This window comes from Colias philodice, chromosome 15 (genome assembly GCF_061535455.1).
Source record: "Colias philodice isolate Cphi_HAF_F1 chromosome 15, ilColPhil1 Martin Lab GWU primary, whole genome shotgun sequence".
In the NCBI taxonomy this organism is placed as follows: domain Eukaryota; kingdom Metazoa; phylum Arthropoda; class Insecta; order Lepidoptera; family Pieridae; genus Colias; species Colias philodice.
Window position 1 is genome coordinate 5,050,164 of NC_143100.1, and position 17,063 is coordinate 5,067,226.

At 31.6% G+C, this 17,063-nt stretch overlaps 2 protein-coding genes across 2 annotated transcripts; one reads left to right on the plus strand and one right to left on the minus strand.

Moving 5' to 3' along the window:
* The first annotated feature begins 2,882 nt into the window (after positions 1-2,882).
* On the plus strand, positions 2,883-8,405 carry Cyp4g15 (Cytochrome P450 4g15). Its single transcript, XM_089704238.1, has 9 exons — positions 2,883-2,989; positions 3,822-4,047; positions 4,453-4,653; positions 5,230-5,409; positions 6,634-6,830; positions 6,928-7,206; positions 7,289-7,526; positions 7,630-7,815; positions 7,905-8,405. The coding sequence occupies exons 2-9, from the start codon at positions 3,837-3,839 to the stop codon at positions 8,081-8,083; spliced, it is 1,671 nt and encodes a 556-aa protein (XP_089560364.1). The 5' UTR covers positions 2,883-2,989; positions 3,822-3,836; the 3' UTR covers positions 8,084-8,405.
* On the minus strand, positions 8,406-16,299 carry LOC149482192 (tetratricopeptide repeat protein 29-like). The gene is made up of 10 exons (XM_089704078.1): positions 16,289-16,299; positions 15,951-16,162; positions 15,358-15,549; positions 15,219-15,286; positions 14,887-15,064; positions 14,355-14,532; positions 13,824-14,013; positions 12,447-12,582; positions 8,816-8,996; positions 8,406-8,567 (listed from the first exon to the last, which is right to left on the minus strand). The coding sequence occupies exons 1-10, from the start codon at positions 16,297-16,299 to the stop codon at positions 8,408-8,410; spliced, it is 1,506 nt and encodes a 501-aa protein (XP_089560204.1). The 3' UTR covers positions 8,406-8,407.
* Between the last annotated feature and the right edge of the window lie 764 nt (positions 16,300-17,063).

The following is a 17,063-nucleotide window of genomic DNA, read 5'->3' on the forward strand; positions in this document are numbered from 1 at the left end:
CAATTGAACACTAAGAATAAAAAAGAGTAGTAAGAATATAAAGTAGGCTCTACGCGAGCTAATTTGCCGTAGGTACCCTGAGTGGCCATGATCCATTATGGAAAGTCCAACCTATAAAAGTAAATAAGAATAAAAAATACATGTTTGCGACGAAAGACGTATAAAATTAATATTAACTCCTTTATTTAAGTAATCTCAAGATACGTAGACAGTAGAAAATAAACATAGAGCATAAGCTTGTATACCTATTAAAAATACATAAACTAACAATTCACATACAGCCAATATACCAGTCGAAATTTTTAAACTACTTTCATGCAATCTGTACTCTAATTCCAATTTTTTTCTTAGATTTTCAGAATATGTTAAAACTCAAGATTACTACTTAAGTATACAAAACTAAACTTTAAACTTCTATTGTTGAAAACGTTAAGGGTGCACTCACACACATCAGTCACCGTCAAGTCACCGATGACTGATCGGTGACGGTTTGTGTACGTATCCACAAACACCAGTCACCGTCATGTTGTCCGTCAGTCACGTCGCCGGTTTGACTGAATCATTGAACACATACATCAGGTTAGTCAGTGATTAGACGTGTGTCACGCTAGAGAACATGTAGCAATTGACGGTAGCACGACGCTGACTGAACTGAGACGTGACGGCACCGGGTGAGTGGGGATAAAAGTATGATACATGTATGGAAAGATTATTTGACGTGCCTGACCGGTGACGTCACTGATAGATTTCGTGCCGGCGACTGTCGTGTGGGAACAGAGTCATACTAGAACTATTGATACATATTTTTTTTTAATCCTGTCCGGTGACGTGCCGTGACGGTGACTGATGTGTGTGAGTGCACCCTAAACATCTTAAAACTATCATTTTCTAAATTGACCTTCCGCAATGCACGTCTCATCAGCTGTCAATGAAGAGTTTAGTAAAGCAGTCTTTCCTTTATACTCGGGAAGTATAAAAGGAAGTCCGTGCGTGGAATCTCAAGAATTATTATCCATTGCCGCGAATGTTCAACGTAACTAAATACATCCACATGATAATGCGTCACGAATGCAGATCTAGTCACAGATCAATAATTAATATTAAAATAATATGGGTATATTACTACTAAGAACCTGTTAGCCTTTGCACAAAGATAGTATAAACAACGTCGTTGTAGCATTTAGAATGAAATGATAAAAATAATATACAATAAATCATTGTGCAATAAATTTTTTGGAAAAATTCATCAAAGGTACAATAGGCTACCTGCCTAATAGGATATTCATTCATTTCATACCATATCATTATAATATTTTGAATTATTAATGATATGTAGTATTATTAAAATAATATACTATACTTGAACAATACCCAAGAAAATAAAATTTCAAGACTAAAATAAACATTCAAATAATAAATCTTAACTTATCTGATCGAATATCAATGTAAATACATAACCTAATACGTATGAATTGATCTATTTTATAACTATCTTACGTACCTAAGTCAATTGTGAAAAAACTGTAAGATATAGTGTCTAAGGGATTAGATTGTATGTAACAAGTAGATAATACTGCTTAATTAAATATTTACAATTTACAATAAATTAGCATAATTGCTATAAACGCATTAGTTACAATCAACAATAAATCCTTTTAATTTTCAAGGTTTCACCGATTTTTATTGTTTTAATTTTCTGATAAAATGCAACAAAACTGTTTGAGTGCATCCGTAAAAGTAGATTTAAATTCTAGAATTAGTAGTTTTATCTATTTTTTATATGCTATTTAAATGTTAAATTAGTTCAAATCCGCATAACATTTACTTAACGTTAGGATTCTAATTTCGAAGGATTATATTATAATAAGTGGAGACAACAAAGAATTGGTTTAACATGGATTCTGAACAAAAGTATTTAAAACGTGACGATAAGTATATTGCTAACAGAACGATAAATAGCGTGGTTTTATTAACAAAACAATTACATTTTATAAGTCACAAGCAAAAAAGTATTTATTCGTTTGTTACAACCTCGTCTGTAACAAAATACCACAACATTTTGATTCTATTGTGTCGAATCTAAAGCAATGTAAACAATATCAGCATATTTTTATTTAATTAAGCATAAAAAACAGATCATTTATTTTCTAAGATTAAATAAAACGAAATGCCTAATGCAATCACCTAGTTATAGAATACTATTCTACTTATTTTTTACAAGCAAAACCATTTTCGATACGACAAAAAATATCATGTTTTCAGAGTAGCCTCTAGATTGTATTCGCATTGTATTGGTGAAACAAAAGCGTTCTCTATCCACAAATTACACTGTACACAAATAACATATAATTGCGCAATTTCATGTAACTATCACAAAAAGTTGTTATAGGTAATTAATAAATTGTACACGTCAATTGCCAAAATATCCCAATTCTTATTTGAGAATCGAAAATTATAAACAAACACTTTAGTTTACCTGTACTTCAGAGTACTTCTTATTTACGTCAAGAATTAAATAATCGGTAAAATCACTACAACTTAGGTATATGTCCATAAACACAAAATCAAACAGATTCGCTGAATAAATTTGACTTACAAACTATGTGCAAATATTTGTGTGTCACTAATACGACCTTCACTTATTGTGTTAAATTGAAGAAAGTATTGAAGAGAAAGAACCTAAGGGTTACATACCCCGTTTCGTGATAGAGATACGTGCTGACGCTTTGAGTGCTAGCGTTGTTCAGTATCTAGAGCTTTCAGTTCGACAAATAAATCGCATCAAAAGTTTTAGAACATTTGCATAATAGTTCGATAAACACGCGGCGCTTAGCGGCGTCGTTTGGTGACGTCATAAGCGTCTATATAGGTTGTTGCGCGTGAGAATCATAAATAGTCGATATAAAGACGTGCTGGACACCCCTCAGCATCAGCCAAGGTTTATTCGAAACAGTAGGGGCTTGTAGGAGCCGGTTCTTACTGGAAGAAGGTAGGGCTTTACCATAAAGTTTTTACAGTGATGTGAGTTAAATTCGACGTAGATAAATTTGTTCAATCAAAGGACTGCCTATTGTGATTTTAAGTGTTGGAAGGTTTATCACGTAGATTTAAAATAGTTTTAAAGTTTTAATGTTCATAATATTGTGCTAAGTTGTTCAAAACAGGTATAGTTTGAATATCGCTACGGGATGAATGTGAAAAATGAAAGGTTTCAAATATCTATATTTTTTTTTTATTTTTATTATCTATCATAAATATAATATATATATTTTTAATATTAAAATCGGTTTTATCTTATATAATAAAATGTGATAATAATGTATGGAACAAATTACAATATTTTTTTTTTCGATTAAAATACTTGTTGAATGGAAATTTTACTATAATTATTTTTTAATTTCTATAATAATTGGTTCTCAATAACTTGATTCTATGAAGCCTTCTTCATTGAACAGAAAAATTCCGTTGCGGTTTCTCGAACTGGATTAAGAACTTGGAAAAATACCATATATCCTTGTGAACAGTTTCTTTAATTGTTTTATCTTTAAATAAAAGGTCGATTAGTCATTAACTGATATTAATTAATCTATTTATTATGTAGGATTTATTTAAACGATTCATAATTAAATCAACTAGCGATCATCAAAATAACTTTTTTTTAACACGCTTTTATTAGCTTCATTTATTAATAGTAAAAAAATATCCAGTGGATCAATCACAATAGGCATCATATCAATTAAAACCTCAATATTGTGGAAGCATATATTATAATAGTGCATTGTATAAAGATCATAGCTCAAACATTTATCTCCTACAAACAGGCAATAAACCGCAAAATGAGTTACGCGGCTGCTGAGACAGTTGCCCAGTCCAGCACCTGGGCGGCTACCAACCTGTTCTACGTGCTTCTGGTACCAGCTCTCATCCTATGGTACACATACTGGCGCATGTCCAGAAGGAACCTATACGAATTGGCTGATAAACTCTCGGGACCAAAGGGATTACCCCTCATCGGAAATGCCTTGGAATTCACTGGAGGATCTGCCGGTAAGCAATATCATAAGTCTTTGATGGGATAAAAATTGCATTATTTCACAACGACTGATTTATTAACGATCTAAAATAATAAATATATGAAGAAAAATATTGAGAAAATTTAAAGATATAAAAATAAAAAAGAAGAAAGACATGACTCTACTCTGTACCGTTAAAAAAAATAAAAATAAAAGTTATTCAATACACGTCCGTCCCTTAATAATACGTTATATCACTCGTTTTTATTATCTTTAAATTCATTAATAAATCGGTATTCTATAAATAATGTGCAAAACAATTAAATGTGTAAATGAGTGGTTTTATATTCATGTGATTAATATAAATTGATTAAATAATTACGAGACACATTAACCTTAAAATAGCATTATATTAAAGTCTATATTTTTTTGTCTGCAGAAATTTTCCAAACCATGATTAAACGTAGTGAGGAGTTTGATGACAGCGTGATCAAAGTATGGATTGGACCTCGTCTTTTGGTGTTCCTCTACGACCCTCGTGATGTGGAGCTGATCCTCAGTAGCCATGTCCACATCGATAAGGCCGACGAGTACAAATTCTTCAAGCCCTGGCTTGGAAACGGTCTCCTTATCAGCACAGGTTTGTATTTGTTTATAACAGAGAAAGTAAAGGAGACGCAACTGATGTAAAGAAGTCTCAATCATTCTAAACTCGATTTCATGAATGTAAATGAGCAGTGATGTATTTGACGTAAACAAAAGGTAGAATAATAAACGGATCCAATTTTTTTTATAGAATATTTCGTATTGTCGATGTAAAAATAGAACTTTGATGTTTTTTCTTGTAAATTTTTGTGCGAAAGTGAAGCAAAGTCCTGTCGCTTATAAATATTTACTTTTATTGAGAGAAATACGCATTAGTTATGTAGGTATACTATCCGGTAAAATATATTATGCCAATGTAAACAATAATCGGTTTTTATTGAGATTTCATTATTTCCAATGTAAATATTAATCGTTGTTTATTAGGATCTTTTCTTATTCATCTTTATTAAACGAGCAGTGCTACCAAATCTGCCAAGCATAAACATAAACATGCCTGAAGGTGGTGAACCTCCAACTAATATATCGCGGCACCTTCGCTGAATACTAAAGAGGTAGTTACATTTAAAGAGCATTTGGAGGTCGTAGGAATTGATAAAACTTTTATTTTTAGGTCAAAAATGGCGTTCCCACCGAAAACTTATTGCACCCACTTTCCACTTAAACGTTTTGAAGAGTTTCATTGACCTCTTCAATGCCAACTCAAGGGCTGTTGTCGAAAAACTGAAGAAGGAAACAAGAGAATTCGACTGCCACGACTACATGAGCGAGTGCACCGTGGAAATCTTATTAGGTAAGTTAATTCTGAAAGGACTTCCCAGATGTAATTTACGTTACATATTTCAAGAATATTAACAGTAAAAAAGGCAAGGCCATTCATTATTTATGATCTCTTAATAAACGAAAAATCTAATTAAATTAAAAAATAAACTTATAGAGCATTAAAAATAAATGTGATTTGAAAAACACAAAAAACTAATTATGCTTGTAACAAACGTAAAAACTTAATTAAATTCAAAGAGCTATATGAGATATTAATTTTTTACCTTGCACATACATTTTTTCTATTCATAACAATTTGCATAAATATTAACTTACAAAATTTACGTTTGAATATCCTTAACGGATGTGATCATTAAAATCTGGTTCTGTATTAAAGAAAAAAATATGTAAATAAAACTACTCGATTAAAATGCCTTGTCACGTAATAATATAAATAGCAATACTACATATTATTATGTTTTCATCAAAGACAGTGGTCATAAAATTGCCTTGAGGTCAGCTTGAGATCGGTCTCAGGTTGTAACTTCAAGGCAAGACGTATCCCCACAAAACATTTGTTTACAGCGTGACATTGCAATTTGTCTAATTTCTTTATAATAATAATTGTAGTGTATCTAGTGTATAATTTATAATAATGACTGTTTTTTTTAATTATATATTCTGTTTCTATATATGCGTGTTGATCTTATTCGATTGGTTTCTATAAATAATTGCTTTAAATGGAAAACTACATACTTAGATATATTACGTCTTGATACTTACCTAGTAAGTATATAATACAGTAGTAAACGTATAATAAGAATATTTTTATCCTAAAAATATACAAGTATTAGAAAAAGAATGACCGTGCATAACTATTTAAATAATGTGCAGGAAGTAACGATTAAATAGGGCATTCTATCGCGTTCACATAACATCCGCGACTTTTATGGAAGCAATTGCGTTGTTTATATACAAGTCAATGATAACATGACCGTAGGCTTTAGAACGTGCTTCTAGTACATAACATTAATGTAATTCATAATGGCATAAGGAAAAGTATGCAAAGATACTAAATAGGTCGACTCAGACGACCCCCCACGAAACACGTAACGCTAATGGCCAATATTCACTAAAACGGGCTCGGGATTACGGAGTGATACTATTCTGATTACGCAACATTTTAAATACAATCGGGGTCAATGATGCGATCTAGTACGAATTGTTTTCTGAATATATATCGATTTATTTACAGAAACCGCTATGGGTGTAAGCAAGAGCACACAAGACCGCAGTGGTTTCGAATATGCTATGGCTGTCATGAAGATGTGCGACATCCTTCACTTGAGACACACCAAGATTTGGCTCAGACCCGACTTCTTATTCAGCTTTACCCAATACGCTAAGCTGCAAAACAAACTGCTCGACATTATTCACGGATTGACTAAGAAGGTAATTATTTAAATTTATACATAGACCGAGGTATTGTTATTATTGAAAATTATCATTTTACAACTATAAAATAACGAATATTTTATTATTTTCATAGGTCATTAAGAAGAAGAAGGAAGAATTCGAATCTGGCAAGAAACCATCAGCTGTCGTGACCGAAGTTGTTGAAAAGGAAACCGAGTCTGCCAAGACTACATCAGTTGAAGGACTTTCCTTCGGTCAATCATCTGGCTTAAAGGATGACTTGGATGTCGATGATGACGTCGGCCAGAAGAAACGTTTGGCTTTCCTTGACCTGCTTTTAGAAAGCGCTCAGGGTGGTGTTGTAATTTCCGACGAGGAAATCAAAGAACAAGTCGACACTATTATGTTTGAGGTACTTTACTTTCTTTTTCACAAAATAATATAAACTACATTGTTTACAATTTATATATTCTAATAATTTAATTATTATTCAGGGACACGACACCACAGCCGCTGGTAGCAGTTTCTTCTTATCAGCTATGGGCATCCACCAAGACATTCAAGATAAAGTAGTCGAAGAGCTCGACAGCATATTCGGTGACTCAGACCGCCCAGCCACCTTCCAGGATACATTGGAAATGAAATACTTGGAAAGATGTCTGATGGAAACGCTCCGCATGTTCCCTCCCGTGCCAATTATTGCTCGTCACCTTAAACAAGATATTACAATGCGTAAGTTGAATTCTATATAATAGTCTTCAACATCTTCATCTTATTACTATCCTTGTTAATAAACTTTTGTATGTTTATATTTAATATCATTGATATTTTATAGCATCCAACGGAAAGAAAGTCCCAGCCGGCTCTACAGTAATTATCGCTACATATAAATTGCACCGTCGTGAGGACATCTATCCTAACCCTGACAAATTCAACCCAGACAACTTCTTGCCGGAACGCTCCGCTAACCGCCACTACTACGCCTTTGTGCCATTCTCTGCGGGACCTAGAAGTTGTGTTGGTAAGTAAACTAGATTTTAAAGAAATGGACACAATATTTAAAAATTCAAACGGAACTTATTTTCTAATAAAAACTATAAATTTTTACAGGTCGTAAATACGCCATGCTGAAGCTTAAGATAATTCTCTCAACAATTCTAAGGAACTTCCGCGTCTACTCAGACCTTAAGGAGTCCGACTTCAAACTCCAGGCTGACATCATCCTCAAACGAGCTGAAGGATTCAAAGTACGCTTGGAACCACGCAAAAGAATGACCAAAGCTTGCTGAACAAGAAATAGATTCTAATATATAAATACTTAGTACATATATTTAACTGTAGAAAATGTGCACATTTATACAGTATTTATCGTTACATGCATTTGTGATACCAGTACTGACTAAATTATTGTTAATTTTTGTATTGTTAAGAATGAACAATTAATCTGGGTGGCAGATTTTTAAATGGGATGAAGAGGTACAAACGTTTCAATATTGCTCAATCGTGTTAGGATTATATTTTATAATATTATGCATATGATGCATTGTAAATAGTCAACATTGTCTATGCGTATAGGATAAATGTGATGAAGCAATAAAGGAAAAATCTTAATATCATATTTTATTTATAAATTTCGCACCTTCTACAGAACGCTCCTTTGCGAAACTGCTCCTTAATATTCTTATATCTTCAATAGTTCCAGTTCTTCCTAAATTTAAGTCTGTCTCGACGCCAGATAAATTTGTTGGTATAGATTTTTTCTCCAGTTGCATTCTAAAATAGAACATGTGTTATATAAATAAGCTTTTACATTAACAAATAGTTCAATGATTATTAATAAAGACTATTAATAGACATTTTTGACATAATGGCCAGTAATAAAATATCTAAAAAAGGAGACTATTGACAGAGCTTTACAAGTAAAAAAAAACAAATGATAATCGCCATGAAACACGTGCTCAAATAAGTTCTTCCTGAATCGTGCGACTTGCAATAGAAATCATGAATCAATAAGGAATTACCGTAGTATATCAAGCGGTGATCTTTGGTGCAACGGACACAAGCATGGTAAGAAATCGTGATGTTGCTTTTTTATCCACCAACCAGTTTGTGAAAGCTTCCATTCTATTGTCTTTATCTTTGCAATTGAACACTTTCTGGCTTCTCGTAGAAGATTGAAGTATGACGCCATAAGTTCTTGTCCTATTTAGCCAGATACAGTTATTATTCACACAATACTATATAGCAAACTCATGAATATTTACAGGTGATATAAGTTTCTTTCACACGTACCATAAAATGGCAAATTCCCTATTCATTACGTCTACACTTTAAAAACAATACAAGTCTGTTCTGATCAGAGCACAATTGTATTACATTAAATCTGGCATAATTAAAATCATTAATGTGATGTGATAAATGTCCAGTAGCGTTATACATTATAGGAATTAAAATGGATTATTAGTTAATCCACAACAGAATTTTAATATCAAGTAAAGTTTTTATCGAAAATTTCCAGTTATTGGACAGGGCAAAAAAATATTAATAGAATTTTATAAAGTACTGGTTAACGATTATTGTATCGTTAGCTTACGCATATGATAAAAATAAACTCGAATTGAAAGATTGAATATAATTGCGCATAATTGAAATAAAAAAACACTGAATGTTGTATTATTACCAATCAACATATCTCTCGTTCAATTTTGAAAGCTTTTAGGCCTGGACCATTTTGAACAGGTTTCAAAAATAATAGATTTTTTAAATAAGATAAAATTTTAATTTATTTAAAACAAGAACTATTGGGCACGTGAAACACAAAATGTATTCAGTTTGAAAACGTGACTTTTTCACATGAACATAGATATGCTAATAATATAACTGTTTCGTCTTAAAAAATCGAATACGTAATTAGGGTTCGATTGGCATTTTATTGTCTATGCCGATTACTTACAGTATAAAATAAATGTGATAAAACTTTACATATCATTATTTTTGTATCTATGGCGACTCTAGCTAAGATTTACCAATCCTACATATAAATTATCCTTAATATGTAGGATTGGTTACCTACCTCCATTTTCTTGAAGCAAGAGATATGTGTATTGTATTTTTATTTAATAACTAGCTGTGCCCGCGACTTCGTCCGCGTGGAATAGTGACTGCATAGTAGTTACTACTTAACACACAATTATTGAGTAAACACGTCTTGAAACACGTACTATCATATACAACTAAATTATAAGTAGGTACTTACACATTATTATAAAGTTAAGAAATAAAATAAATAATAACACAAAAGAACTGTTAGTAAAATTTATTACTAAACTGAGCTATAAAACTTAGGTACAGAAGAGTTCAAAATTTCCAGGATGTGGTTATTCTCCCGCTTCCATATTCCTTCTACTTTCACAGACTTTCAACTTTCCCCTTTCACCCCTAGTAAATGGCAGAACCGATTTTGATCTAAACCATGTCTAATCATACCTATATATTTACATGCATATCCTTTCGTTTGGTACTCCATTTGGATTATTTATCCCCACTATCACCCCTAAGGTGCTCTATATGCTTACCTATCTACACTAATAATAATATTATAAAGAGGAAAACTTTGTTTGTTTGTTTGTTTGTTTGTTTGTTTGTTTGTTTGATTGTAATGAATAGGCTCATAAACTACTGGACCAATTTTAAAAATTCTTTCACCATTCGAAAGCCACATTATCCACGAGTAACATAGGCTAGGTTTTATCCCGGAAATCCCACGGGAACGGGAACTATGCGGGTTTTTCTTTGAAAACGCGGGCGAAGCCGCAGGCGGAAAGCTAGTATGTAATAAACAGATTAACCAATTTTGATAAAACATGACTAATTTTAATTCACACGTCATTTGATATGCCGCTTGATTATATTATTTGACCACATTCGATTATTCATTCCCACTTTTACCGCTATAAATCAATAAATGGATGAACCGATTTTGATTAAATATGCCTCGACATTATACTTCTCATGTCAGGTCATGCCCTTTCATTTGATATGCCACTTGGGTATATTATTTGACAACTTTTATTCCCACTTTTATACCTTATATCCAATAAATGGATGAACCAATTTTGATAAAATATGTCTTTTTGTACTTTACACGTCATGTCTTTCATTAGATAAGTCACTTGAGTATATTTGATAAAATTTATTTATTTATTCCCACTTTTACCCCTATATTAAATAAATGGAACCGATTTTGATAACATTGGACTACTTAATTGTTTCTGACAGGTCGTCTTTTTTCATTTGATATATCACTTGGGTATAACAGACAGCATTCGTTTTGCTCATTCTCACTTTTGCCCTACATATAATTATTGGATGAACCGATTTTGATTAAATATGCCTCATTATACTTCTTACGTCAGGTCATGCCCTTTCATTTGATATGCCACTTGGGTATATTCGACAACTTTTATTCCCACTTATATACCTACATATTATGTATATATACAATAAATGGATGAACCAATTTTGATAAAATATGATTTACTTATTGTACTTTACACGTCATGTCTTTCATTAGATACGTCACTTGAGTATATTTGATAAAATTCATTTATTTATTCCCACTTTTACCCCTATATCAAATAAATGGATGAACCGATTTTGATAAAATTTGACTAATTGTTTCAAACATGTCGTCTATTTTCATTTGATATATCACTTGGGTATAACCTACATTAACAACCTACATTAACAACTATCATTCGTTTTTTTCATTCCCACTTACCCCTATATAATATAATAAACAACTAGGTAATGTAACAAAAAAACGCATCTAATTCGTATTACCCGTTAGCGAGCTACGGTGGCAGTTGGCACAGACAGACACGCAAACACACATAGCGGACATAACACCCCTCTTTTTGCGTCGGGGGTTAAAAATATAATACCTACGACATAATTTCAAAGACCTTTTATATATGTATAAAATTTACCTAGAAGTAACCATAATGCTATTTGTGCAGGTTTTAGACTTATGAGCAAAAATCTAAATAAAGGTCCTTTGACCCCCCCTACTACCCCCTCAGCATAACCACCCCCCCCCCACGCTTGGGGACTTTCGATATGATCATCTGGAGATGTCAAGGAATAACTTTAGCGTATAATTTACGTAATAAAGTAATTCATGTATAGAATGCCTTAGCAAATGTTCGCTGTGATTACTTAAATGGTCATAACTTTTTTATTTATGAACCGATTGACATGAAATAAACACTAAATGTTAAATGAAGCTTACCACAATATATTAGTGAAAACCGCATCTAAATCGGATAAGCCGTTTCTGAGATTAGCGTGTTCAAACATACAGACAAACAGACAAACCGACAAACAGACAAACAGACAAACAGACAAACAGACAAAAATTTTTTTAACAACAGTTTTGGGTTTGGGATCGATTTAGTAATAACCCCTGCTAATTTTTTTTTACATATTTTCATTGTACAGACACCACTTTTCTAGAATTTTATTATATGTATTGATGATATGCATCTGTTTTCCCGTTATTCCTTATAGTTATTAGCCTTCCAGTAATGAAAGTATTGAAATAGAGAGACCCGAAACATTCATCCGATAGAAATACTCAAACTATCATCTGACCTGCAGAAATCGCCATCATAAGTCGTGATTGTTCTGCTTCTTCAACATAAACATCGAATATTCCTTGCTTATAAATAACATCAATTTCTCTTTCTGTAGCGGTTGACATCAACTCATCAGTTGTTGATGTATTTTTCTGAAAGAAAACTCTCTCTTAAAACCTGAACTTCAATATAATTGGCCCTATTGTTTACTAACAATTCAAAAACAATTTATTTTACTTATCTACTTGTTTCATACATAAATTATTAAGCTTTTTGTATCTATCTAACTTTATGGTATTTTAATTGAAATTTTTATAAAATCAAAACAAAGATCCGTTAACCTGTTTTATAATTTTGCAATCAAATTACAAAGTACCTTTCCACATTCTTTTATAAATAATAGGAAATAATTAACTCGGTTAAAAGTATATCCTTGAACTTAGCAATCATTATTAATATGAGTATTTAATTTTTATGCTTTATATTTTGTGCAATACGAGTTCAACTACGAATTTTGCCAATTAATTATGTACATAATAAACCTAATTATTTATTTAAATATTATGATATCAATTTATGTAATTACTAATTACAAATATGTAATATATAATCGTACCAACTCTATTTTATGGATAAAGAAGAGCACATAATAATTACTTTTAAGAGGTTTTAATTATGATTAAAAACTAGCAAGTTTAATGTTTACGACGTAAAATTTCTGAAACCGAATGAGTGCGGTTCGATTTGCTCTAAGGATTTCAATAATTCGTATACCTTGAAGCCGTAGTAGTTCAAAAAATAAGGAAAACTTTAATAAAAATTAGACAAACGTAAAAAAAAACTTGTTCAAACTGATCAATAACCAAGGTGGTATGCTAATTACGATGTACTTGTAACATGTACCTACTCATATAATAATATATGTACTTCGAAGCGAGATTCATTCAAGTGATTTAAGTGAACTCTATTAGAACTACGAGCTTTTAAACATATTCAGTTTAAATCCAAATGAAGAACAAAACATATATAAAAGTAATATTGTAAGATATCAAATGCTTCTGAATCGTTCTGTAGGATCTATACATATAATAAATTAGCAATGTGTGTCGGCACCATCGTACGCCGTATTTTTAATTTTTTTTTTTAATTTTCAATTAGTTTAATCCTAAACCAATGACAAATCCAATAAACCAAAATCACTCCGTTGAATTGTTATTGAATCATTTCATTGATGTAAATTACACGATTTTCCTATTATAAATATTTCGATTCGATAGGTTTAAATTATATTGTAGCGTTAATTTGCTATTGAAAAAATGTTAATTATAATTAATTTATCAATTAAAGAACTTAACCTAATACAGTAATACAATACACTTCCTTAGCACCATACCCAGTTTATTCCCAAGAAACATTGAAAAGCTTCAGTAAGATGCTGTGTGCCCAGTTCAGGCCTTTCTCTCCTGAGATGCAGTTCTCCTAACAGGTGCAATGCTTGTCCCAATTGAAGACGTAGACCATTGTCCATTGCTAATGCGCCCATCTCAGTCAATAACTTCGCCGCTTTTTCATGCTCCCCTAACCTGGTATAAAAATAAAAATACTTTAAAATACCACGTTATAGATATCATTTTTGTGATCATGTGACTAGATTATTTCTAGTTAAACCAGAAGCTATAGCCACAATACAAAAATATAACTTCTATCTGATTATCATTAAAAGACGTACATGGTTGCCTTGATCATTAAGGAAAGTGCCAAGGTTGGGGATAAGCAAAGTCCAGTGTTAACGTGCATTCCTATCTGCACACCTTGTTTAGCGTAACACATTAATTATTAATTGAACAATATTTGCGTATTCTATCTAAGTAGACATAATAAGCAAGGTCGGTGGTAAAAATATTGTAGGTATTGTAATAAATACCTTTGCATCACAGCTGCCATATGCATTCTAGTTTCACATAAGCCCTTAATATCATTGTGTTCAGAATATATTTTAAATGCCTTTTCAAATGTTTTTTGAGCATTGTTCAAATTATTCATCGTCAGTTGACTAATCCCGATTTCAATGATAGCTTCCGCAGTTTTCGGTATATCATTTGCTAGGAAGATATTATATCATTATTAAAATTAGTTGTTATGAAGATATCCAATCAAATAAATTTGATATGTGGCCTTGATCATGACAACGAATTAGATCAGCAGTTGTAAACAACCTTGGGAGTATCAAATGGAAAATATTGTCGCAGAAGTTTATTCTGTAAACATACATTAAATTATTCGTCCAAATACTAATAATCATTGATTTTATTCATTTATTAGATAGAACCGTTATACAAAACAACATTAATTTTAATTTTAAATGTGTAGATAAATTTTGGGTTATGTTTACATTTAAACTCAAATTTAGTTAGTAAATATTATTATAATATTATCAATATATATTTAGCTCGCACCATCTTTAGCTCGCCTCTCAGCCAAGCGAGCTAGTCTTTCAGACTTCGCAGGATCCATTTTCCTACATGACCTTGCTTTATTTACAAGCACTCTATGTAGTTGTATTGCTGTAGCACAAAATAGCAATTCAGATGAGATCGGATCCTCTTCATCAGTTGCTTCGTAAAGAGGCCAATCCTGTGATTATATTTACAAAACTTAAAACTTGTTAGTCACACGTTTTATTCAGCTATCTAAATAAAGCTTTTAAATGTCACAATAATTTTAACGCACACACAATATACAGCAATATAAAAATGAAAATTAATGTCAATAATATTTCTAAACATACCTTTCCAATAGCACTATCCCTGACTTCTGTCAAAATTACAAAAGGCTCTTCGGGATCTGCCCCAGGAACTGTAGAAAAATATTGTCTTAACTATTTGTCTTCCTCAATTACAAATTTTACAATATTAGTTACAAGTTACATTTATCGAGCAAGAATTTTGCATAATGGTATTTGCAGCAGCCCTTTTGTCTTCCTCCGTCTATAAGGTATTGACTAGATACAGCTATTGAAGCATGAAAAAACTTCTCAGCAAGCCACAATATTCCTTTTCCTTTCCCAGCATATTGCAACGCCAATGACAGTAACTCCAAGCTTTCCTTTTTAGTATCCCCTTTGAAAATAAACAGGTAATTATTATAAAAACAAAAAGTTCGCCGATGAGAAAATAAAAAGTTCCAAAAACCTGATCTGCACTATCTTTTGTAATTATAATAAACGAATGATTTTCGCAATCAAAATGAATATAAAAATGCGTCAGAAGTATAAATATACCTTGTTTTCAACCGTACAGAAATAGCCAAAGAAAGTCTTATGAATATACTCGAAAAACGAAACCCTTCAGGCACAGATATAGAAAATGTCAGTAATATTGTTACTTTCATTATTTGTTTCCTTATTCCTACCTCAGTCTATGAGTGACAGCGGCTTATAAAGATTTATTCTTAGGGGAAAATTACTCTTAAGGTGTTACATAAAGATAAGAATAAGGACGTAATTTCAGTGAACAGTTACCTTTATCTCGGCACTTTTCCGCCCGAATAAGTCCTGCAGATATATGCTCCAGATAATCCTCTCTATTTCTCAAATCAACGACAATGCCTATGTCGTCCTTTTGAACCAACTGGATATTATCATAAATAAGATCTTGGAGATAATCGGATGACTCAAAAAAGCCAGACTCCCGCAGTTCGAGTATAAGACATTGATGTAGTGGACGTTTTCTCCTGTTCAAATATTGTGAGCAAAGTTTTAATGGATGTAGAAATTGTATATATTTTTTATAATAATTGTATTAAGGAAAAAAGTAAATAAGTATTGAACAGTTGTGATATCGTTAAAATATTTAACACACAGTACCCATTTGATTGAATATATGTAATGAAAAATATATTTTTCATTAATTTGAATTCCCGCGCAATCTGACCGAAACATCAAAACAGTTTATAATTCTATGTTTGAGTCTAATCTGTGGTAAAGAAAACTTGAAGGTAATCTATGGATCTCACAAAAAGCGCTCGTCATTGTGGATAAAATTACTATTGATCCTTTATTGTGATTTAATTAAGAAACGACACAATTATAAACATTAAATGTTGTTTCTTTATTTACAGGTACGATCTTGTGTTAATACTAAATGTGAAATTGAACTAATGAATACTAAATGTGAACTATGTAAACTAATTACAATAAAAACTTTATTTACAGAGAAACTCAATTGTGTTTTGTGTCGCCCAAAACTTGGGAAAATACCTTATATATATATGAAATATTTATATTTTATATCACGTAGACTATTTTTGTAATTTTCATTGTTATTTCTGCCTAATATGCCTTGATAACTACTCGAGTGAAATAACAAGAAAGGTTCAAATGTTTCAGAGATCAGAAAGAGCAAACTGAAAAACAATATAATGACTGATTTTTGAAGTGTGAAATGAACGCAATAGTAATACTAATAAACAAAGAAACAAACTGAACAAAAAGATAACGTGATTCCATTATGCATATTTATAATTATATCGAGCTTTACAAAAAAATGGGTAAATATCGTTACTTATTATGTAAATTAGTTTTTTGTGATTTGTGAGTGAATTTTTCTTTTTGTTACCACAATTTAATTACCCC